Below are 22,498 nucleotides of genomic sequence, written 5' to 3' on the forward strand. Positions count from 1 at the left end.
AAATGATGACTGCAGCCAGTGTTTTCTTTAAAGTATGCCTACTGTATATACCCACAAAACAGATTAAGGTAAACTGAACCCTAGAGAGCTTTCTGAATCTGAGAGACCAATAGGGTGGTGGGGAACAACCCACAAGTGGGTGTTTTGTGATTGGATATCTCTACAAAGCAGTCATTGTGAGAGTGCTGTTAACATGCTCTTAGAATTCCTTGTATGCCTGCTATTCCCCCCAAATTGCTCTGCCTATGAATGTTATTGGGCTGTGAGCTGCTCTTCCATTTCTGATATGTCCTTTTCATGATATATGTTATGGCTGTTTGTGCAAGATGCAAAACCAAGAATTTGTACTTCTATCTCTGGTGGGATAGGAGGAGCAGAAACATTAGTGTTAATATTTCTGATCTTCAGATATGTATGGACAACACAGGAGTAAAATTAATTCTAACCGCAAAGCAGAATTTTGTAAATAACTGTCACAGAAGTATGTAACAATGGTCACTTATGTTAACATGAACACAACCATAGTATTTTATAAGCTGTATTTTGAATTGTTAAATGGACTTGCCACCTATAAGCAGAGATGTCAAGAATCAAACTTTTTTGAGGTCTGGATATAATGGGTATACAGACTGGAGTAATGGGAGACAGATTACTTTCAACGCAGTAGGAAAGGTACATGATTCAGAATTCTGGAACGGCTTTGACGAAAAACCAAGAAAGGTAAAGAAAGAAGATACTGAGTTAGTAGAATGAATGCTAGGAGTTGGAAACCACAAATCTGGAGACCATCCAGGTTGAGGAAGAATAGAATATGAAAATAACAGGCTGGAGAGACTTCATTAGTTGAGGTAGGCTGATAGCAAGGGGAAGCTTTTAGTGAGAATGTTTCCAAATGGAGATCAGTTACTAGTGAAGTGTGTCATTTGAATAACAACATTGCTTTATGAATGGTTTATACATGCATAACTTTTTTATTTTTTAAAAAAAGTGGTTAATGGTGTGATACTTACATTAAAGTATAATCTTATTCCAGAGCTAACCATAGTAAACTAGTAAATTAGATTTGAAGATCTTAATGCTCATTAACCATTGCCATCAAACATTGAAACAATTGTGTAAAACCTGTTTTTTAAATCCCTCTTTCTCACAGGACTGCCCACAGATCCTTCCAACCACCCAGATCTATATCCCAGTTGGTGTGGTGAAGCCTATCACTTTAACAGCCAAAAACCTGCCACAGCCACAGTCTGGACAGCGCAATTATGAGTGCATCTTCCATATCCCTGGGAACCCCTCCCGTGTCACTGCCCTGCGTTTTAACAGCACCAGCATCCAGTGTCAGAATACCTCGGTGAGTCCATAGCCCCAAACTGTCTTCTGTTTTTGGCCTTAGATACAGAGGAAGACTGAGATGGGTAGACTGATTATAGGAAGTTATGTAACCTTCTCAACCTGTAAAATACTTGGCATCTTCTCTTGTTTTGCAGTTGTGCATTAATTAGATCTAACTTTACAGACTTCTCTATATGCTCCTGCAAATGCTCCTTATACTGCTTCAGGATGTATTCGTGTTCCTTGCTCCTTCTGCCTAATTAATGCCACCCATTTTTAATGGATTGGTGTCTTCCCTTCTTTTTACGGAAAAGGCAGTTACTGGGCTTCATTCAGTCATGTCTTTTCTCTAAGACTTAGCATGCTGGCCTCATTCATTCAGAGGTGTGTGTGTGTGTACGAGAGAAAGAGAGAGAGAGATTTTCCTTGGGTTGATACTGTCATCTCCCAAAATACTTCCTGAATGAGAAGGCAAACGTTTTTAATTAGATCAGGTTAGTGATCTCACGTGAGATCACTTAATTGCCGTGAGTGCCCTTTTGACAGAAAGAAAAACAATAACAACAGCAGCAGCAGGTGTTGTTATTGTTTCAGGAAGTTCCACATGCCCCACAGTACCAGAGTATTGGATGAATGGTCTTAAGGGAGCTCTGATCATAAAGACTGGTAAATTTAATGTGCTAATCTGTAGAGACATACCATTTCTTGGCTAACATTCTGAGCTATCTTCTAATCGTCACACCTTTTAAGGCTCTGTCTTGCTGAACAGACCACATTAGCTCAGGGGAGCTAAGTGCAGTTAAAGTAATAGAATGACAATAGAATGATATTGATGGAAAACTTCAGATGAGTCTAGAGGAACCCAAGCAGACCATCAACGAATTGCTTCATGCAATTAGTGTCAGCATAACATTTCTCTTCATCTTTCAGTCTGCACAGAGACATCCAGTGAACTGTTGGGGGAGGTTCCTGTTACATTATGACCTATGTGAAATAAAATGTGGTGAAACTACCTATTTGGTAGCCCTTAAGGATAAACTTTTATGATGTGTTCTTTACATTTTTCTAGTTCTTCTCAAAGGGGCAAGTCAGAACATAGAACTTTTGGAATTGTCTATTTAACACTATACTCTTTCCCTATAGCTGAGATTTATAACCTGCAACCCTCCAAAGTTTTGAGTATGACCCCCAAATTGCTGACGAGTTATCATTTTTAATATGTTACGAAGGGGACTTGATTAAGTATATGGGGATAAATCAGATTAGATGTAATTAATTTTAGTTACATTTAAGTTAAATTTAATTTTAATCTAGACCCATGTTTAGAAGTGTCATCTCTGTTATATCGTTCAAAAACTAAATGCAGCCCTCAGCTGAAAATAGATTGTCTCCAATGCTGTTATGATATACATGAATCTACTGGGATACTTTACTTGAGTTTTGGGATTTGATGCCACATATATTGACACGCAAGTCTGCCTCTCCTTTCCAACTAAATCCAAAGAAGCTGTTCCAAGTTCTAAATTACTGCCTAATATTATAATAGAATAGATGAATGAAAAAAAAAATTGAAGCTTAATCCAGATGGAGATGCTCTCAAATCAGTTGAAACTCAGATCAGAGAATAAGGACCAAATCTATGTTGGTTAAAATTACAGCATACAGTATGTCCCTTGAACAATTAGGTTCACAACCCTGGATTTAACTCTGATTCTGGATATCCAAGATTTTGTATTCAGTCTAGGTGTTATAATTTGGAGTATTTATCTCATGAATCCTCCCTGAACACATAATTCTAATAACATCTGCAGGAAAGAAGCTGTGTTGGTTTCGTGGTTAGCCAGGACCCTGATAATGCCTGCTGAGAGTAATAGTAAGACAGGAATGTATTTGAACAGCTAAGGCTAATGTACCTCAAATCAGCTGTATTTGGGAAGAGGGCAGATGTTAACTAGAAAGACTAATGGATAATGTATGAGTTCACTGTGATTAGGCGGCAACAGCTGAATCTTGCCTAGATACTGTAAACTAGATAGTAGAGTATTAAGGGAGTATTTTCTATTGAATCTCTGGCATGATTGCTCTTTGTACTGCCTGCAAAGGCTCCAGGATTTCCATCTCTAGCTAAGATGCAGAGGAGGGGTGTGTGAGTATGTGTCAGTGAGTGAGTCAGGTCCGGCATTAATGATTTATTTAAAAATTAGGATGAATTTTTTTTGTATGTAAAATCATATTTTGTTGGAGTTGCGTGTTCCTTCTTTCCTTTCTCAGTGACACTTCTTCCTGCCTGCTAGTAATTTCTCAAGATGCTGGTTGTTTCTACTGCCATTAGCAGCAGGATACTAGTCATCTACAGCATGTTTACTGTGAGAGAAACAAATAAGGCTTCTTTCTCTTTTCCAAGAAACCTTGTGGGAGTATTGGGAATATGTACATGCATGTGGATGCATGCATAGCCTCAGGCCAAATAGTTGCTTGTTCATTCATTCATTCTGAAATCCATATGGGGGGTGTTTGTGTGACAGTAAAGGAAATCTATATTAGAGCATGTGTACTGTAAAAATAGATTGTGACGATAGGGATTTGACAGTAGGTGACACAGAAAACAAGATTTCTTTTTGAGGTAACTATATAACCAGGACGTTTGGCTAAAATAGGCAAGCATGGTAAAGGATGATAAGGATGCTAAACTGTAAACGGCACAAATGATCTAATAATCCTCAGGTGCTTAGTGAAAACAAAAAGTAAAAATAAAGTAATAAGTAATATGGAATGCATGAAGAATATAAGAAGTCCTTGCTTAATGACTCCCCTGTTTAGCAACTGTTCAAAGTTATGACAGCACTGAAAAGGTAACTTTATGACCAGACCTTGCACTTAACGACTGTTGCAGTCTCTCCACGGTCACATGATTGAAATTAAGGTGTTTTGCAACTGGAGGGTGTTTACAACCATCATAGCATCCTGCAGTCACGTGATTGCCATTTGTGTGCCTCACACCTGGCTTCCGGCAAGCAGAGTCAGTGAAGAAGCCGGCAGTAAAATTTCAAGTCATGGTCATATGATGTTTTGCTTAACTTCAGGTGATTCACTTAAACATGGCAGAAGTGAGGTTGTAAGTCTGTTGCAGTCATGTGATATCTCACTTAACAACTACATTGCTTAGCAACTGAGTTGCCGGTAGTTGGTTTTGGTCAGCTAACATATTTTGGAAATAATAATTCCAGAGTTTATATCAGAGATACCAGTTTCAGAGAAATAATTCCTGTATAAACAAAAGTCAGCGAAGAACCACTAGTGATTTCCATACCGTTTTTTCCTCCTTGCATTATATTGCATGACTGTGGATTCTTGCATCTCCATAATTCATCCTTCATGCATAACTTATATAGGTAATATTGATATATATATTTAGACATTTTTCTAAGACTAGACAACCCATGACCTCCTGCATCATCGTTTCAGAGATATTTCCTGATCTAAACAGTGAAACAGAATGACCAAGGGCAAAAAGCAGTGGGAGTGGGAGTGACTTGCTGCTGGCTTCCCCATTGACTTTGCTTCTGGAAAGCTGGCAGGGAGTGTCAGAATCAGTCCTCCCTCCCTCCCTCATATAATAGAGGGTTGTGCTACTTGCCCTCCCCTCACAGCCTTCAGGAGAGCCCCCATGAAGCCGCCTCCTCAACTGACCCGTGGAACTGACTGCTACTTTGCTGTGGGGAGGTGGAACAAAGGGAGCTGCAGACCATGAGAAAAACTGCACCCCTGCTCCCCATTCTGGTGTGTCTCCAAGAAGAGGGCTCACCCATTAACCACCAGTGCACACCAGCCAGGCCTACCTTACTAGTAGGCATCCAAGTCACTCCCTCATCCTTCCCTCAATGCCCACAGCCATTAAGAGATTTGAAATTTTGGCCTTGGTTCCAAAGCAGCCAGTCGCTGCTCGCCTGTCAGGCCTTGCCATCAGCTGATTGGGCACAGTTGCCGGAAAAAAGCGGGAAAGAGGTAAGGGATCCCTCCCCTCCCCTCCCACATATAATATAGGTTTCCACCATTTCCCCTTCCCTCACAACCCTCAGGAGACCCATTGTGAAGCCGCCGCCTCCTCCTCCTCAGCTGACCTGAGAACTGCCTGCCACTTTGCTGGAGGAAGGTGCAGGCAAAGGGACCATGAGGAAAACTGCACCCCCGCTCCCCATTCTGATGTGTCCCCAAGAGCCCCCTAGAGGGAGGAAGAGGGCTCACCTGTCAACCACTGGTGCCCCCCAGCCAGCCCTACCCTCACCAGCAGGCATCCAAGTCGCTCCCTCATCCTTCCCTTAACACCCACAGTTGTTAAAAAACTTCAAATTTCTCCTTGTTTCCAAAGCAGCTAATTGCTGCTCGCCCATCAGGCTTTGCCGCCAGCTGATTGGATGCAGGGGACAGAGGAAGGCGGGAAAGAGGTTGGGGATACGCCCATGATGAGGATGTGACTGTGCTGACCATGGTGACGCAGCAGCACCGTAGTGCTGAAGCAGCCACAAATTCCCCAAATTTCAATCCCATGAGAGTAATTTTGGATGCATTCTGTAGATTAGCTCATTTGAGGTACCTTGGTTCAAAAATTGTTGCCCTATGTTGCACCGTTTCACCCAGTTGAAGGCTACAGACACAAGAGTTTTAGTAGTATATAGATGTTTTGGAAACATCTATGGCACAAAAAAGAGCAGGCAGTTAAAGTGGAGCATACAGTACTTAAAGCCCTGTTTTAGGAATTTAAGGGAATATTCATGATGGATGACCTAGAGGATGAGAGGGAGCAGACATCTCTCCACTCTAGTTTATGAGGACAGATTGTCCCTTTCCCATTGACAGTTGCACTGTACACAATTCAGCGTTGCCACTTTCCCAATGATTGACTTGGAGACCATTCTTCAGAGGTCAACTGAATGGCTATTTCCTCAGCGGGAGACCTGCTAACTGCTCAGATATCTGAGTGCTGTTAGTGAAACATACACAGAGTCTAATCACATTCAGCTTGAAATTAAGTTGAGTGGGATGTGGAGATGTGAGAAAAATCTGCTACTAGATAGTGTGAATGGTTCAGAAGGATAATTTTGATGTGCTTCGGGAGAAATCAGATTTCGGGAAGGTGATTTCTGATCTGTTTCAGGAGATTGAGTCAGCTGGTTAAATCTCTTAGTTGCACTTCTCTACTGGAAACTTAGCTGTGAGCTTAGACTTTTTTTCAGTTGTTCATGTATTATGTTTGGATCCAGTCCTTCAGTAATATGCGTGTTCATACCAGTGTAAATTAGTAAAATAAAATAACATAGCATAATAATTTGATTAAAACAGCAAGAGTGAAAGCATAGATATCAGAGAAATAGTGTCAGGTCAAATTTAGCAAATATTTTTAAAAGGTCTTAGAAAACAAAAAGGGGTAGTACCTTGTTCTAAGAAGACATAAAAATGATGCCAGATGAACCTCCATGGGAATTAATGGGACAGCTGGCTAGCTTTATGTGAGTTAGAGCTCCAACAAATTTGAAAAAGCATAGCTTTAAAAGTTCATTCACCATGAAGTGTAGATCTATTCCTTAATATGTCTCCCTCTCTCTCTCTCTCTCTCTCTCTCTCTCTCTCTGTGTGTGTATACACACACAGAGTATACCAAAAGTCAGGCCTCGTAGACAGTTTATTATATAAATTATGTTAAATGTTTGAATTGGTTGCCATTTTCTTCTAAACACTTTTTATTCGTTTGACGTGTGACCTTTATACATTCCTAAGTACAGTAACATTTTCTCTGAAAAAAATATTAATAACATTAATAAAACATATTATGATTGGCCTATGGGGCCTGACAGGGTATATTACATTAATATATAATATTAATTATACAACTGAAAAGAAGATTTTGTTTTTTTCAAATAACTGTAAATAAAATCAGAGTCCAACTTAGATTGACTAAGAATACCATAATGGAGGCGCATTTTTTTTGTGTCTTAAATTTAGTGCTGCCTTCTTTTGGGATAAATATGGTATCTCATGAAAATAGATTCTGAATGTTCTGTACTGATACACATCCTTACTATTTTCTGTCTATTCATGCTGCTTTGATGTATCCTTTCCACTTTCTTTCTTTGAGGACTTGTGCTTGGTTAGTTGGATTTTTAACAACAAAAATGAGAGACGGGGGAAAGTACACTGATCTGACCACCAAACTGTGGCTAATCCAGTATTCCATCTTTCTTTACTCCAAGATATTGGCTTTTAGGTATCTATGATTACAAATAACCTCCTCATCTCTGCTTTCATGAAGTGTCATATTGCCCTGTTTCCATCATGCTTTCAAAATGGTGAACCAGAGAGTGAATCCTGTCAGCACTGAATAATCTTCTATCCTATTATTTTTGCTGGGTCTTGAGCACTCAGGGTCAGGGTGTTTCTCTCCAAATCTTTTCTTTAAACCTTCCCATTTCACTTTAGAACACAATTGAGCTTCCTTCATTCTAAAGAGATTTGGTCTGCTGTATACTGAAGGACACTGATTAACAATAAACAGCATGGCTGAACAGTAGCAAAAATGCTAGCTTAATGGGTCCTGAAGGTTGTATATGAAATACAGCCCGCGGGGGAGGAATTCTGTATCTATAGCAACACAAAACCTGAAAGAAGGGAGGGTATATTCTCATCTATAAGCACAAGACTCATGAACATGCATTCTGTCTGTGCTATTATTGTTTCATTGACAAAAAAGAGTGCTAAGGAAATGCTATGAGATATTTTTGAAGTGTATCTCTGTATTCCTCTAGCGGCTCAACCTTATATAGATTTTATTTAAAGGAATGCCATTAAAACCTAATGGAATTTCTGTCAGCCTATTAATTATCTATATTTATAAGACCACAGAAATGATGCAGGTAGTCTTCGAGTTACGACCATTTGTTTGTGACCATTCAGGGTTATGACAGTGCTGAAAAAATGGACTTACAACTGGTCCCCGAGGTTATGGCTGTTGCAGCACCCCCCCCAGTCATGTGATCATGAACTGGGTGGTTGGCAACCTGTTCACACTTAGGACTGGTTGATAAGCACCCTGTGATTGTGTGATTGTCATTTGCAACCTTCCCTGCTGGCTTCCCACAAGCAAAGTCAATGGGGAATCCAACAGAGGAGGTTGCAAGTTGCTTGGGTAAGTCTCCCCCACCCATCCTGGCCTTTCTTCACTTGCAGGCACCAGCACCCTCCTTCCCCCTTTGCGCACATGCACCACGCCCTCTTTCCCTCCTTCGCTTGCATGCACCAGTACCCTCCTTCCTCCTTCACTCGCTCACACGCACACACACACTGTGCCCTTCTTCCTTCTTTCATTCACTCACGTACCAGCACCCTCCTTCCCCCTTTACTCGCTCGCACACATCACACCCCCATTGTGCTGCACTGTGGCTCTGGGGCTTTGCAGGAAGAAGGAGATAGCCTCACAAATGGCCAGCAGCTTCCAACGTGAGCTGCAGAGCGAGTGTTGGAAACGCCCCTGGAGAGTCGTTCAGTGCTTGGAAGCACCCCTGGAGCATCCTTTTAGTGCTGGAAGTGCCCCAGAAATGTCCTTGAGTGAGGGAAGGAGGGCATGGTGTGTGAATGTGAGTGCATGGGGAAGGAGGGTGCTGGTGTGTGCGAGCGATGGAAGGAGGGTGTGGTGCATGCAAGCAAGCAAAGGGGAAAGAGGGCCAAGGAGCCCCTGAGCCACAGCGTGGCAAGCAGCCCCACAGCCGCAAGATTCTGGGGCTGCTTGCAGCCTTGCAAGGCAGGGTGCAGGGAGGCCAAAAGGGCAGAGATGGGGGGGGAGATAGGCAGGTGGGGGGAGTTGGAGGCAGTCACCTACCTTATTGAGGCTCAAGGCTGGGAGGGACCAAGCCCAGAAACGGCTTGGATTGGGGTGGGTCCTCGGCTAACGTCCAGTGGAATTCACTTAATGACAGCAATGGGGAATGCTGGGATTGCTGTGGCTAAGCAACGTGGTCATGTGATGTCTTGCTTTTACGACTGCATCACTTAGAAAATCCAGTTTTAATTGTAGTTGTATGTCAAGGACTATCTGTACTGTGGAGAAATAGGGTAACAGATACTATTTGGACATGTACTCAGAAAGTGGTTCTGGTCCAACTGTTGACAATGAAAATAGATAAACAGAGGCCCTAAAAGCAGAATCGAGTTTCACAAAGCAAACTGGTGTTAAAAAAAAAAAAAGATTGGAATCCAAGAAAACTAGTGTAAGTAGGGCTTGTTCCCATAATCAATTCTACTTCAAACAAGGCAGCGTGTCTCACTTCATTTGCATACATGTCTATAATTGTGCATGGAAACGGTCATGGATATTCACAGGATTGCATCTGTTGGGGGGGTGGAAACTGTAGTTCTATTTGTGGGAAAGAGTTAATGTTAATATTTTCCTATGAAATGACATTGCCATGACTATTCATGTGCAAAATATGTGGATAAGTGGAATTGATTCTAACCCCGGTAGAAACTAATTATACTTGAGAATTCAACTGTTTAAATTCCATGAAACTCAAGAATTTTCATAAATGGGTCCAGTTTCGCTCAGCTTTTGCCATAGGGCTCAACAATTCAATTATCTTTTGTCTTCTCTCATCTTGTCTTCTTTTCTGCTAGGAACCAGAAATGATATTTGAAACAATATTTTATTACAATTAATTAGCATTTTTTCCTTAGCTTTTTACCAAATTTGCATTCCATGTCTTTTATTTTAGTTTCTTTTTTAGGAAATTTGATTTCAATTTTAACAGCTATCATTCTAGAACTTTCAGTTTCAAGAGTTTGTTCAAGCTTTCAAGGCTTGCACATAAAGTTTGTCTTAATATACAAAGATAAGTAGCAATTTCACATTTTTATTTGTATATTTTTAGTGTTTTTCCTCCCAGTCCATATGGTTTGATTGTAACATTTTATTATGTACAAAATTAGATAACTTTGCAAGGTGTTTTGTTATTTGGAAAAAACAAAAAACCTTTTGATTTACACCTTACATTTCTACTTTGTGGTAGATAACAAACATAGAGCAATGTTAAAATGATCTTTATGGGATACATAGTAGGATTTCATTATTTGAATTAGGACAGCTGTTGCTGCTAATACTATTGCTACTTCCTCCCCCCTTCTTGGATTTTGCTACCAAAAAAAAAAAAAAAAGATAATTGTTTAAATCAGTTTTTCCAACCTGGGCAACTTCCAGCTGTGTGGACTTCACCTTCTGGAATCTTTAGCAACATCCATGTTGGTGGGAGAATTGTGAGACTTGAAATCCTCAGTGGTTTTGAAAAAGGATTAGGTGTATTTATAAAGTATACAGTACATCAGTGAGCAACTACTAGCCAGTCACTCTAAATTAAACTTCCATGTTCAAAGGCTGTATATTCATGATGCCAGACAAAAGCAGCAGAGGAACTCTGCCACTTTCATGTCCTACTTTAGACATTGAGCTGGCTGGTGTTTGGAATCAAGTTGGCAGACTATATATCCCTTTGGTCTGCTTGAACTGGACAGTTCTTCTGGGACACGGTTCAGATTCATTATCCTCTGATCTTCTAGTCCTGCTTTTGTACCATGGACAGATTGCCAGCAATTTATTCACTTATTTACTGCAACCAGTAACAATGCTTTTTTAGTCCTGATTTTTTCCTTGGGAGGCTTAGTGATTTTGTTGGGGAATAGTAGATAGTGTACCAATAGTAGAACAAACAGATTTTGTAGTGTCTGTGACCACGCTCTCTTCAGGTAGTTATAATTGGTCCACTTGAAATGCAGTTACATGACTCTTGTATTTTTGTATTTTGTTATTTTAATGTATGAAAAAGAGAGAAGAAAGACAGACATTGAAACCTTGACTGCATGGAATACCGATCAGTCTTTTGATTACATTAATAGAAAACCTGTTCTGTAAACATTAATAGAAAAGCCTGCCCTCTGGAACACCATACCTCCTGAGAGCCAGCTGGCCCTGACTCTGCTGGCATTATGGAAGGCCTTAAAAACATGGCTTTTTTCCTGGGTGTGGGGGTCGGGAGATTATCGGGCCCATGAGATAGATGCTATTATTGTGACTTTTGTTGTTCTTGGCTACCACTGTTACTGTTTTGGATGCTTTCTTGACTTTTTAACTTCGTTGACTGCCTGGAGTTGCTAAAGTTGTGGGATAGGTAGCCATATAAATTGATTAAAATAAATAAATAAAAATAAAATTAGTGGTCCAGAATTATAAATCTGGGATTGCACTGCCTTTCCACCACTAAAGTATAATCTTTTTGCTACTCCGTTCCCCCAAATCCATAAGTTTCCAAGTTTGGTTATATAAGTAAAAAATAGATCCATACCTTTAAACTGTATTGATTTATGTAACACCATATTAACAAGCAAGACTTTGCAGAAATCTTGCTCCAGTCATTGGATTCTGTCTACCAAGTGTCTAACTGCCAGTGGATATGAGCTATCTTCTGTGAAAAATGTGTGCCAATAGGTCGCAATAGTCCTCTCATCTATCAATTCCCTTCAGGGAGCAGGTCATCTTAAACAGTGCCTTGGACAACATTCAGTAGATGTCATAAGGGCAAAGAAGTATCTGTGTTTCATTGCCCTTATGGAATAGGCCGAAACTTGGGCTTACATCTATCTTTAGTCATATTTACGTTTTTTGGCCATCAGTGCTCTAGGCAGAACTTCTAACATTTCCCAGAGTGCCCCTTCAGGGGAATCTTGCCCATTATTCCCACCAATTCTAGATTCCAAAGATTGACTATACCCAACAATTCATTAGGAAACTCCCCCAGGGCTTGTTGGCAATTGGATCTCCTAAGGTGCCTGTGATGAACCATCTTAACTGGTGTTCTCCCCCTCTCAGATGTCAGAAACGCCAAGGAGATTCACGGTAATCAGAAAGTGATATGACTATGACAGAGAACTAATAGAAATGCCCTCCATTTTCAGATCATAGACTAACTGTTCTGAGATAAAAACTAGATCTAATGTACAGTCAGGTCCAGAAATATTGGGACATCGACACAATTCTAACATCTTTGGCTCTATACACCACCACAATGGATTTGGAATGAAACAAACACAATGTGCCTTAACTGCAGACTGTCAGCTTTAATTTGAGGGTATGTACATCCAACTCAGGTGAATGGTGTAGGAATTACAACAGTTTGCATATGTGCCTCCCACTTGTTAAGGGACCAAAAGTAATGGGACAATTGGCTTCTCAGCTGTTCCATGGCCAGGTGTGTGATATTCCCTCAGTACTCCAATTACAATGTGCAGATAAAAGGCCCAGAGTTCATTTCAAGTGTGCTATTTGCATTTGGAATCTGTTGCTGTCAACTCTCAAGATGAGATCCAAAGAGCTGTCACTATCACTGAAGCAAGCCATCATTAGGCTGAAGAAACAAAACAAACCCATCAGAGAGATAGCAAGAACATTAGGCGTGGCCAAAACAACTGTTTGGAACATTCTCAAAAAGAAGGAACGCACCGGTGAGCTCAGCAACACCAAAAGACCCGGGAGACAACGGAAAACAACTGTGGTGGATGACCGAAGAATTCGTTCCCTGGTGAAGAAAACACCCTTCACAACAGTTGGCCAGATCAAGAACACTCTCCAGGAGGTAGGTGTATGTGTGTCCAAGTCAACAATCAAAATAAGACTTCACCAGAGTTGAATTCAGAGGGTTCACCACAACATGTAAACCATTGGTGAGCCTCAAAAACAGGAAGGCCAGATTAGAGTTTGCCAAACGACATTTAAAAAAGCCTTCACAGTTCTGGAACAACATCCTATGGACAGATGAGACCAAGATCAACTTGTACCAGAGTGATGGGAAGAGAAGAGTATGGAGAAGGAAAGGAACTGCTCATGATCCTAAGCATACCACCTCATCAGTGAAGCATGGTGGTGGTAGTGTCATGGCGTGGGCATGTATGGCTGCCAATGGAACTGGTTCTCTTGTATTTATTGATGATGTGACTGCTGACAAAAGCAGCAGGATGAATTCTGCAGTGTTTTGGGCAATATTATCTGCTCACATTCAGCCAAATGCTGCAGAACTCATTGGACGGCGCTTCACAGTACAGATGGACAATGACCCAAAGCATACTGCAAAAGCAACCAAAGAGTTTTTGAAGGGACAGAAGTGGAATGTTATGCAATGGCCAAGTCAGTCACCTGACCTGAATCCCATTGAGCATGCATTTCACTTGCTGAAGACAAAACTCAGGGGAAAATGCCCCAAGAACAAGCAGGAACCGAAGACAGTTGCAGTAGAGGCCTGGCAGAGCATCACCAGGGATGAAACCCAGCGTCTGGTGATGTCTATGCATTCCAGACTTCAGGCTGTGATTGACTGCAATGGATTTGCAACCAAGTATTAAAAAGGGAAAGTTTGCTTTATGATTATTATTCTGTCCCATTACTTTTGGTCCCTTAACAAGTGGGAGGCACATATGCAAACTGTTGTAATTCCTACACCGTTCACCTGAGTTGGATGTACATACCCTCAAATTAAAGCTGACAGTCTGCAGTTAAAGCACATTGTGTTTGTTTCATTCCAAATCCATTGTGGTGGTGTATAGAGCCAAAGATGTTAGAATTGTGTCGATGTCCCAATATTTCTGGACCTGACTGTATAATCACTTGTATGAGTTGGCGTGGTAATCTCTGGTAAACGTGTAAGTAAGGGTTCCCCACCTACTGTACTTAATACTTCCAACATAATAATAAAGGGTCTAGTAAGAATGAAAAAAAAAAAGTTATCTTAGGTTCTTAAAAAACGTACGTAATGTGCTTCAATATTCTTAGCCATTGATTTGTTTTTGGTTTTTTTGTGGAATATTCCAGCTCTTTATTTTTGCAAGTATTCTCACAAATAACTATTATCTACTGTAACAATATACATTAATTGTTTATTCTAAAATGTCCCATAGATTTAGAATAATTCAAAATATATTCTTTCTGATAGTAATTAGGGAGCTTTAGACTGCTCAATTGTATCTGGAGCAAATTTTGGAATCAGAATTTTAACTGAATATAATGCCATTATGTAATTTTAGGCCAGATTCTCTTTTGATTAGCAATAATTTGATCTAAATTATTAATCCCTCAAATTGCCCATCATTTTCCCAAAAAGATTTGCCTATAGTTTTCAAACCAGGAAATATCCTAATTACTATAAGTATCTGCTGTACAATACCTGTGTTGTTATCCTTCAGAAACAAGACCCACCATCCTGACATGACTTTATGAAATTGAAAGGTCTTTATATTGATTTGGAGATTAAACGTTGTTGTTGTACATATAAGGCAACAGGGATGCTAGCAATGCCTAATCATACCGTAGAGCTTAAAAAAAACCTTTGCAGCAAAAGTAATTGCTTCTTCACATCCCATGCATTTCATAACCCTTTGGTGGAAAAAAACCACATTTTTCCACCAAAATAGCCGAATGGGAATTATGGATTTTGCAGTCCAACTCATCTGGAGGGTGCTTAGTTGAGAGAGTCTGCATCCTAGAACAGGGTGGTATAGTATAAATTCTGATTTCCCTAGTAGAAAGATAGAATTCATGATGTATGTATAATCCCTGGAAATTATTGTTACTGTTTCAATATACTGTAGTTAGTGTAATTTTTGCAGGATGAAGTTAAAGGGGTAAATATGGACTTTCTTCCCCATTTATGGCTGCACAAAGAAGATAAAAAATACCCAAGTATTGTGACATATATTTTGTATAAATATGTGCAGATTATATGCATTTAAGCATAGTAAAAGTAATTTAAATGTTGCAACAGAAATCCATTCTTAATAGCAACTAAACATTGTTTATATCCCAAAAGCCTATGGATATAAAAAATAAAATACATATAAAATATAAAAGTATAACATAAAGATCATTTTCAACTAAAATCTTGTAATCTCTTCCTTTTAGATTTGAGTTTAAGAAATCACATGGACTGGCAAAAAAACCTGACATACTAAATATGCTGGACTTGCAAGACAGGTAGCTATAGAATTAGGTGAATTTATGAGAGAGGAAGACTCAGCTGCAAGCACTGATAGGAGGAAGACAATGCTAGGCATGGAGAAAGATGGCAAACCCTCTGTGTATGTGGGTGTGTTGCACTGGGCCTGGAGTACATAAATCATACAAAAGGCCTTATTATGTGCACTGCACACCTATAGCATATGCATCTCTAATTACTCAGGCACAGAAGGGGGGAATAGGGCTAGATCTTATGAATTTAGAAGTGTTTGTGAAGGAAAAAACCTCCCTCCCTCCCTCCCTCCCTCCCTCCCTCCCTCTTTCCAAGCAGTACCGACATTTATCTTTCTGCAGCAGTGTTTAGCGTGAAAAGGGAGTATCAGGAGAGTTTGATAGGATCCAATTAAATTCCAACCGATAAAATAATGATGAATTGCAGTTGAGCTCCAATGAGACACAATGCACATTACTGTCATCCCCATAGTGCTAAGAAGGCATTGAGGTCATCAGCTATAGAAAAATAGGACACAGTTGCAGCTGTACTATTTGTGCGGAAAACAGTCAAGGGAAATGAGGTTGGAAGGTGTTTGTGCGAGTGTGTTCAAGGTGGATGTGTAAACTGTAATAGTGTTATGCATGAATCCAGGAGATCAGCACAAAAGCTGCCTTCCTTTGCCATTCAGACCTATAGAAGAGAGAATGAAGAAATCTAGGTTTCTCATTCTAATGGAAACTATATTTTTATTCTTTGCTCTTTTGAATGAATTGAGTAGAAACTAGATTAGGCATATTAAGATACCAAACATTCCTGTCATACATTGTCCATTAGATAAACAAACTTTCTTTGGTTAAAGTGTTATGTTTTAAGCCTAATCTATCCTAGTTGACATTCTCCTGTAAATACTGTAATTCAAAGATGTCTTGAAGGCATTTCTGCTGTTCAGAAACAAAAGTTCTTAATAGGATATGAAAGTACAAGTGGTCCTTATTTAATGACCACTCGTTCAGTGTCCGTTGGAACTTGCGGCAGTGCTGAATGAGTGGTGCTTACAACTGATCCTTGAAGTTCCAGCCATTGCAGTGCCCCTGCAGTCATGGGATTGTTATCTGGGCACTTGGGAACCAGCCTGGATTTCTGACTGCCACAGCTTCCCACAATCACATGATCACAATTTGAGACCTTCTCTGCAGGCTTCCCACAAGCAAAGTCAATGGAGAAGCCAGCAGGAAGTTGGAACTCGCGATCACATGAGATCCTTGTTTATGGTGCACTGTGATTTGCTTAGCAATGGTAACCAGGGACTGCCATAACTGCCGTTGCTAAGTGGTGCAGTCACATGACATCATGCTTTACCATCGTATAGCTCTGGAAATTCCAGTCCCAATTACTGTTGTTAAGTGTATTGAATTGAGGATGGAAGTTGGAAAGATATTTATTATTTGTAGGAATACTGTTATATTTTATTTAATTAATATTTATTCTTTTACTGTAAATTGCCCAGAAATGCTTCCAGTGAGGTGGGTAGTGACAAATGTGAAATATAAATAAGTAAGTAAGTATGTTTGGGTTGTGTTCACACATTCCATTAAGCTTGTTTTAGCCATGATTTGTTTCATACTCTGTACTGAGCTATAACTTATGGTTTACAAATAGAAAGGGTGAATTCACATGCATGCACTAAAACCAAATAAACCATTGAACTTACATTAGGTGGTGTGTAAATTGAATAATGTATTTCTTTTCCTGGTGACTGAATGCTCAGGTTAATCCTAAACTGAATAACATTTATATCCTGTTTTCAAACCATCCAGGCGCTTGGCCATTGTTTTTCAAAGAATTTGGTAGTTATTTGATGCTTGATTAGGTGGAACAATATGAAACTTAATCAAGGGGAATGTTAAGCAGACAACTCCACATAAACTCCACATAAAATATACAGGGCACAAAGGCATTACTTGAGTTGTTTAAACATCAGCTGATGGTGTGAAGTGCTCTTGCAAAGAGATTTGTCATCTTAAAAAGACAGTTTATTGAACAAATATATAATATTCATTCCACATTGCATCTTCTTAGAGGGGAGAGATATCTTAGTGCTAGAAGTTTGAGAACATCAGCTTTTATTTTAAAAACAATGTAATAAGAGAAGTTGAGAATATCCATGCTGTGAATGTTTTTCTTTGTCCTCCCTCTGGTATCTTTCTCTGTAATGGATCTTTTGCACCAGATTTGCGTATCCATCTTTCTTTCTAGGTATTTCTCTGTCTTTGTTTCCATATCTATACTTTGTCTCTCTGTGTCCTTCTACACCCATCTGCTTGTTTGCTTGTCATGCTGTGTGCCCATCTGTGTAAGTTTCTGTCCACCTGCATATGGGTATTCTTTTAATTTTTAAAGACTGATCAACTGTTCTGTATATAGAAGCATTTGGTGTAGACTTTTCAGAAAAGGAGCATTTGGTATAGACTTGCAGAAGGCGATTGATTACTTAATCAAGAACAGAGACAATTAGGTCAGAGAATAGAAGTAGCTATGTGTCCTAATAGTTATTACATTCCTGGACTTTGAACTTCCTCAGTTGCTTTTCAATGTCGCTGTTGATGTTTTATTGCTTTTTGATGGTGTTTCATTTTCCTTTTGTTGTATTGTATATTTTTACTGTCAGTTACTTGGGTTACATATATAAATGCTATATACCACTGGAAATCCTGAATAGTGATTATGAAGAGACCTAGAGCTTGCTGGTAAAGCATTTATTTTGTGTGCAGGTCATAGGTCTGCCTAGTTAAAAGGGGATGTGAACACCTCCTAGTTTTCTATTTATTAAATTGCTGTAATTGTCAAAGGTGTGTAATTTTCAGCCATTTGGGGGAGGAGAACACCATTCTTTGGCAGCTCACATGCTCTGAACTCTGACATCTCCAATTAAAAAAAAGGATCCGCTAGCAGGTGACATGAAATATATGAAAGGATCCTGGAGAGAGCTGATGATACTTGCTAAATGGAGGAATACTCTGACCTGGCAATAAGGCAGCTTCCTATTTTTCTTTGAACAGAACTATTTTTAGTGCCTAAGAAACAAGTAGTTGGACTTGGTCTCAGTTATTAGGAACCAAATATCTCTGTTACTAGCATATTGCAAAATACTTCCACACTTCTTTTCCAAATACTTTTTTTTTTAATGCAAGCATTTATACAGCAGCATTTATAGTTGTCCAGCACATACATGGTCTCCTATTTAGATAATTTCGCTATTTTTCACCCCACAAGATCAGACTGTTATGGTATCTAGGCAATATCATCTATTCTGAGCAGCAACAATTCTCTGAAGTCCCGAGCCCAGGGGTTCATGTCTCCCAGTAATTGATACCTTCATGGAGACAGGGAATAAGTTGGGATTCTTCTGCAAGGAAAACTCTTCTGCTCCCATATTTTCCTTGTACACTGCTCACTTTTTATCAATTAATTAAAAAAAAAAACAATGGCAGGGATAGTTGTTTAATACAGACAGTCCTCTACTTAGGAACAGGTTACATTCCAAGAGGCTGTTCGTAAGTCCATTTTGTTCGTAGGTCCAACCAAGTATGAAGTGCTCAGCCTCCCAACATGCGACAGTACTGCCCAGTGTACATATGTAGCTTGCCATAAACTAACTCTTTCCTACCTTCCGAGACCTTCTAGTTTGGAGTTGTGGACAGGTTTGTTCGTACTGGCGAAAGTTCATAAGTCAAAAGTTTGTACGTAGAGGACTGTCTATATATGTCTTTGTTACATTTAATTCAGTTGGACAGGGAAAGATAGGGGAAACCGTTACTGTGAGATTAACCAGGCAGGTGGCAGACTGTTGTTTGGGAACCTGTTTGCTATAAAGTGCTTTCAAGGTGGCTTCCCTGGTTTTAGACAAGTTTGGTCATAGGGAAGACAGAGAGGACCCTGTTGTATGTCTCCAAACCAGGAAGCCAGACGCATCTCAAAATGGCATTGGCCTAATTTTGTTCTGGCTTAATTTTGGATCAGTCACTTTGCCATTTTTTAAAAACTCTCTCATGTGTAAAATGAGGATTATAAAATAGATTTGCTTCTCCTCAAAGATGGGTGGGAGTTTTGATTAGTTACTGTTTAAATTTCTGTAGTGTGTAACTGCAGAGTGCTGTTGTAATCTAAATAGGTTTTTTTTTAAGAAAAAGTAAATAGAAATCCTGTTTGAGCTTTCAAGGCATGCCCAAGATCCATCTGTGTATCTGTCAACAACAAATAAATACAGCTTAAATGAAAATAATTGGAGCGCAGCCACTCCTGTGCTGAACTGCCAAGTCTGGAGGTCAGGAATCTGCAGCAATCACAACTGGCAAATCAGCAGTAGGAGTGGAGGGATTTTCTTTCTGGTTTTGCATGCAAGAATACTACACAGAGCTTCAAGCTCAGACTCTGCTGTTCTTGGACCTTTCAAATATGTGCACATCTGTCTGATTCTCTTTCTTTCTTTCTTTCTTTCTTTCTTTCTTTCTTTCTTTCTTTCTTTCTTTCTTTCTTTCTTTCTTTCTTTCTTTATTTCTTTATTTCTTTCTTTCTTTCTTTCTTTCTTTCTTTCTATATCTACCACCAAGACAGAATTATGGGAATATGGACAGTCAGAGAGGGAAAGATGAACATCTGGCTGCCTGCCTCCTTATCTGCTTACTACACTTAGGAAACAACTTCCTTAGGGGGTTAGGCCTTGAACTGCATGTTCCTAGCAGAGCCTGACTACCCAGCATTACATCAATTTCCTGACCCCATGACATAAAATAAATCTTGCCCTGCAGTGAGATTACCACAACTCTAAAGGGTACAATAGGGAGGTCTTGGGGATGACAGCACCTACTTTTATGTTTGTATTTTTAATGAGTACTAGGAGCAGATATGGGGAAGAATCTAAACTATTGGTTGGTTATGGCCTTCTGGAATTAACAGTTGTGGCAGAAACATGGAGGAAAGTGAGAAATGGAAAATGGACTGGGGGCAAGCATTGAAACAGTAGCTGGCTGGTAGTAGGAGGGGCATATTGTGAAAATATGCAATCTGGCCAAAGGCTGGGGTGACTTCCTTTCATGTTGTAGTCTAACCAGACAAATCAAGATGTCAGTAGTGGTGGCCCTTCCAACTTAAAATCCCTGCTTTTCAGTGCCATATCAGTAGTAGGTAAAATATCCATTATCCAGTATTTTATCTGTTATCTAGTGCATGACTTTGTATGCATCGTGGACACGTGCAAACAGAAGAGTGGGGAATTCATGTCTGCCAGCTTTGTCCTCCATGCTGTTCTGTGGTACAATAGACTAGGACTGCGGGTGGGAAAGTACAGTCGTAGTCTGTAAAAATTCCATTTTGATGACCAGATGCACCATTTTATAATCTGCCAGTTTTCAGTGGATGATGGTATATTTGGTTATTCAGGTGAATATATGGATGGTGTCAGTATACTATTTACCCTTTTGCTTAATAGTTTCTCTTCCTGGGTTAGTTGGGGTGCAGTAATCTTAGGCATGCTATTGAATTACCCAGAGCTCCTTGTTTTGTAGGATTTCAATATCCTCATTGAGATTGCCCGATCAAGAACTGTTAATGACTTAATGCCCTCCCTACTGTTCATTGACTGCCCCAACTAGTATTTGCTCCATACTTACCACAGGGTACATTTTGGATTTGCTTGCTTCCCCCCCCCAAAGTTAGTGATCTGAAAGTGGAGAAGCTGTCTATTACACTGTTGTCATGATCGTATCACTCCCTGTTTAATTTTAGACTGACGGCTGAGAGAAAGCTCTGAGAGAGTGAAGGACCATTTAAAATTGTCCAGCTCAGATACCTGATTTATCTAAATACTTTCATGAATGCATTTGTGGAATTTCCTGTGGTATCTGTCAGTGATACTGTTAGTGCCATGGCTGATCTCTGGAAAATGGAGATAGATGGGGTGGTTGACATTATAGCTCCTAAGAACTCTTTTCCCACTCATGCAGCCAAATCAGCCCACTCCTTTATGAGGGAGTTAAGAGCGTTGAAGCAGATGGGACAACATTTAGTGAAAGGACTTTTCTGACAGATCAGATTAAGTACAATGTGAAGCCCATCTGTAAGTCCACCTGAACACTCTGCTGTTCTTTTACATCCACATAGTACAGGTCAGAACTAGTTCTATATACTTTGTGATATTTCTTCTACAAAATGTCGGAAGGAGGGACCTGGAACTGTTGGTGGCTCAGTATGAGCAATTTGCACCATGCTTTATCTGTTCCAGTTTGCTTTTGTTTCCAATGTTGGGACAGGCTGTAGGAATGAAAATTTGGAAACCTCTTGTCCTGTTTTTTGGGATTATTTTCAGGTTGTAGATCTCAAGGATTTGTACAGACTTGTGACAGATGAAACTAAGTGTGAACTGAGGCCCATCTGAAGATCTATTTGAATTCTCCTTTGCTATTCTCTAGCAACTATAAAGAACAGGCTAACAGTACTTTCCTGTATTATATGGCATCTGCTCCAGCAAGATTGAATTGGACCTTGGGGACATCCTTCTACAATGCTTCTGGTCCTTCCTGTGAGATGATGTTCAGAAAGTAGTGCTGAGGGAATATTGTTTGACACCTAGGTGTTGACCTATAGTGTTTTGTCCCCATGATATTTAACCTCTACATGAGACCTCTGTGGGAGGTCATCTTGAGTTTTGGAGTGGGAAGTCACCAATAATGCTTCTATTACTCCCGAATGTGCCCTAAGTTAAAAAAAAATGGGCTGGATAAAGGAGAAAAAGTCCAGACAAGAACGAGATGCTTTAACAAATATGATATTGGTTTGGGATGCTGAGGTCAGTTATTTTGGCTGAAAAAGCTGATTCACAGTTAGGAAGTGTTTCTTAAATCTCTTCTGTCACTGCATTTGTCGGGAGTGCTTTTGCGCAATTATGCTAAATGTGTCAGCTGCCTCCTTTCCTTAGCCAGTTGGCCACAGTTAGTTGTTGCTTTTCTTATATCCAGTCTTGACTACTGCAACACACTATATGTGGTACTACCCTTGAAAAGTGTCCAGAACTTTCAGTTGGTATAAAATACGGTATCTAGGTTGCTAGCCAGTGCAAAGAAGAGGGCTCATATGATCTT

General features: G+C 39.8%; 1 protein-coding gene across 6 annotated transcripts in view; it reads left to right on the top strand.

Moving 5' to 3' along the window:
• The window catches only part of PLXNA1 (plexin A1), a 372,167-nt gene that overhangs the window by 248,205 nt on the left and 101,464 nt on the right, over positions 1-22,498 (top strand). For all 6 annotated transcript variants that reach the window (XM_088134264.1, XM_088134267.1, XM_088134268.1 and 3 more), the window contains one exon: positions 1,151-1,351. In XM_088134264.1, coding sequence (XP_087990390.1) covers positions 1,151-1,351 — 201 coding nt within the window. The remainder of the gene's footprint in view (positions 1-1,150; positions 1,352-22,498) is intronic.

This window comes from Python bivittatus, unplaced genomic scaffold (genome assembly GCF_059951505.1).
Source record: "Python bivittatus isolate LINGU-HERP-01145 unplaced genomic scaffold, Pbiv_v1 ctg000080_np1212, whole genome shotgun sequence".
In the NCBI taxonomy this organism is placed as follows: Eukaryota; Metazoa; Chordata; class Lepidosauria; order Squamata; family Pythonidae; genus Python; species Python bivittatus.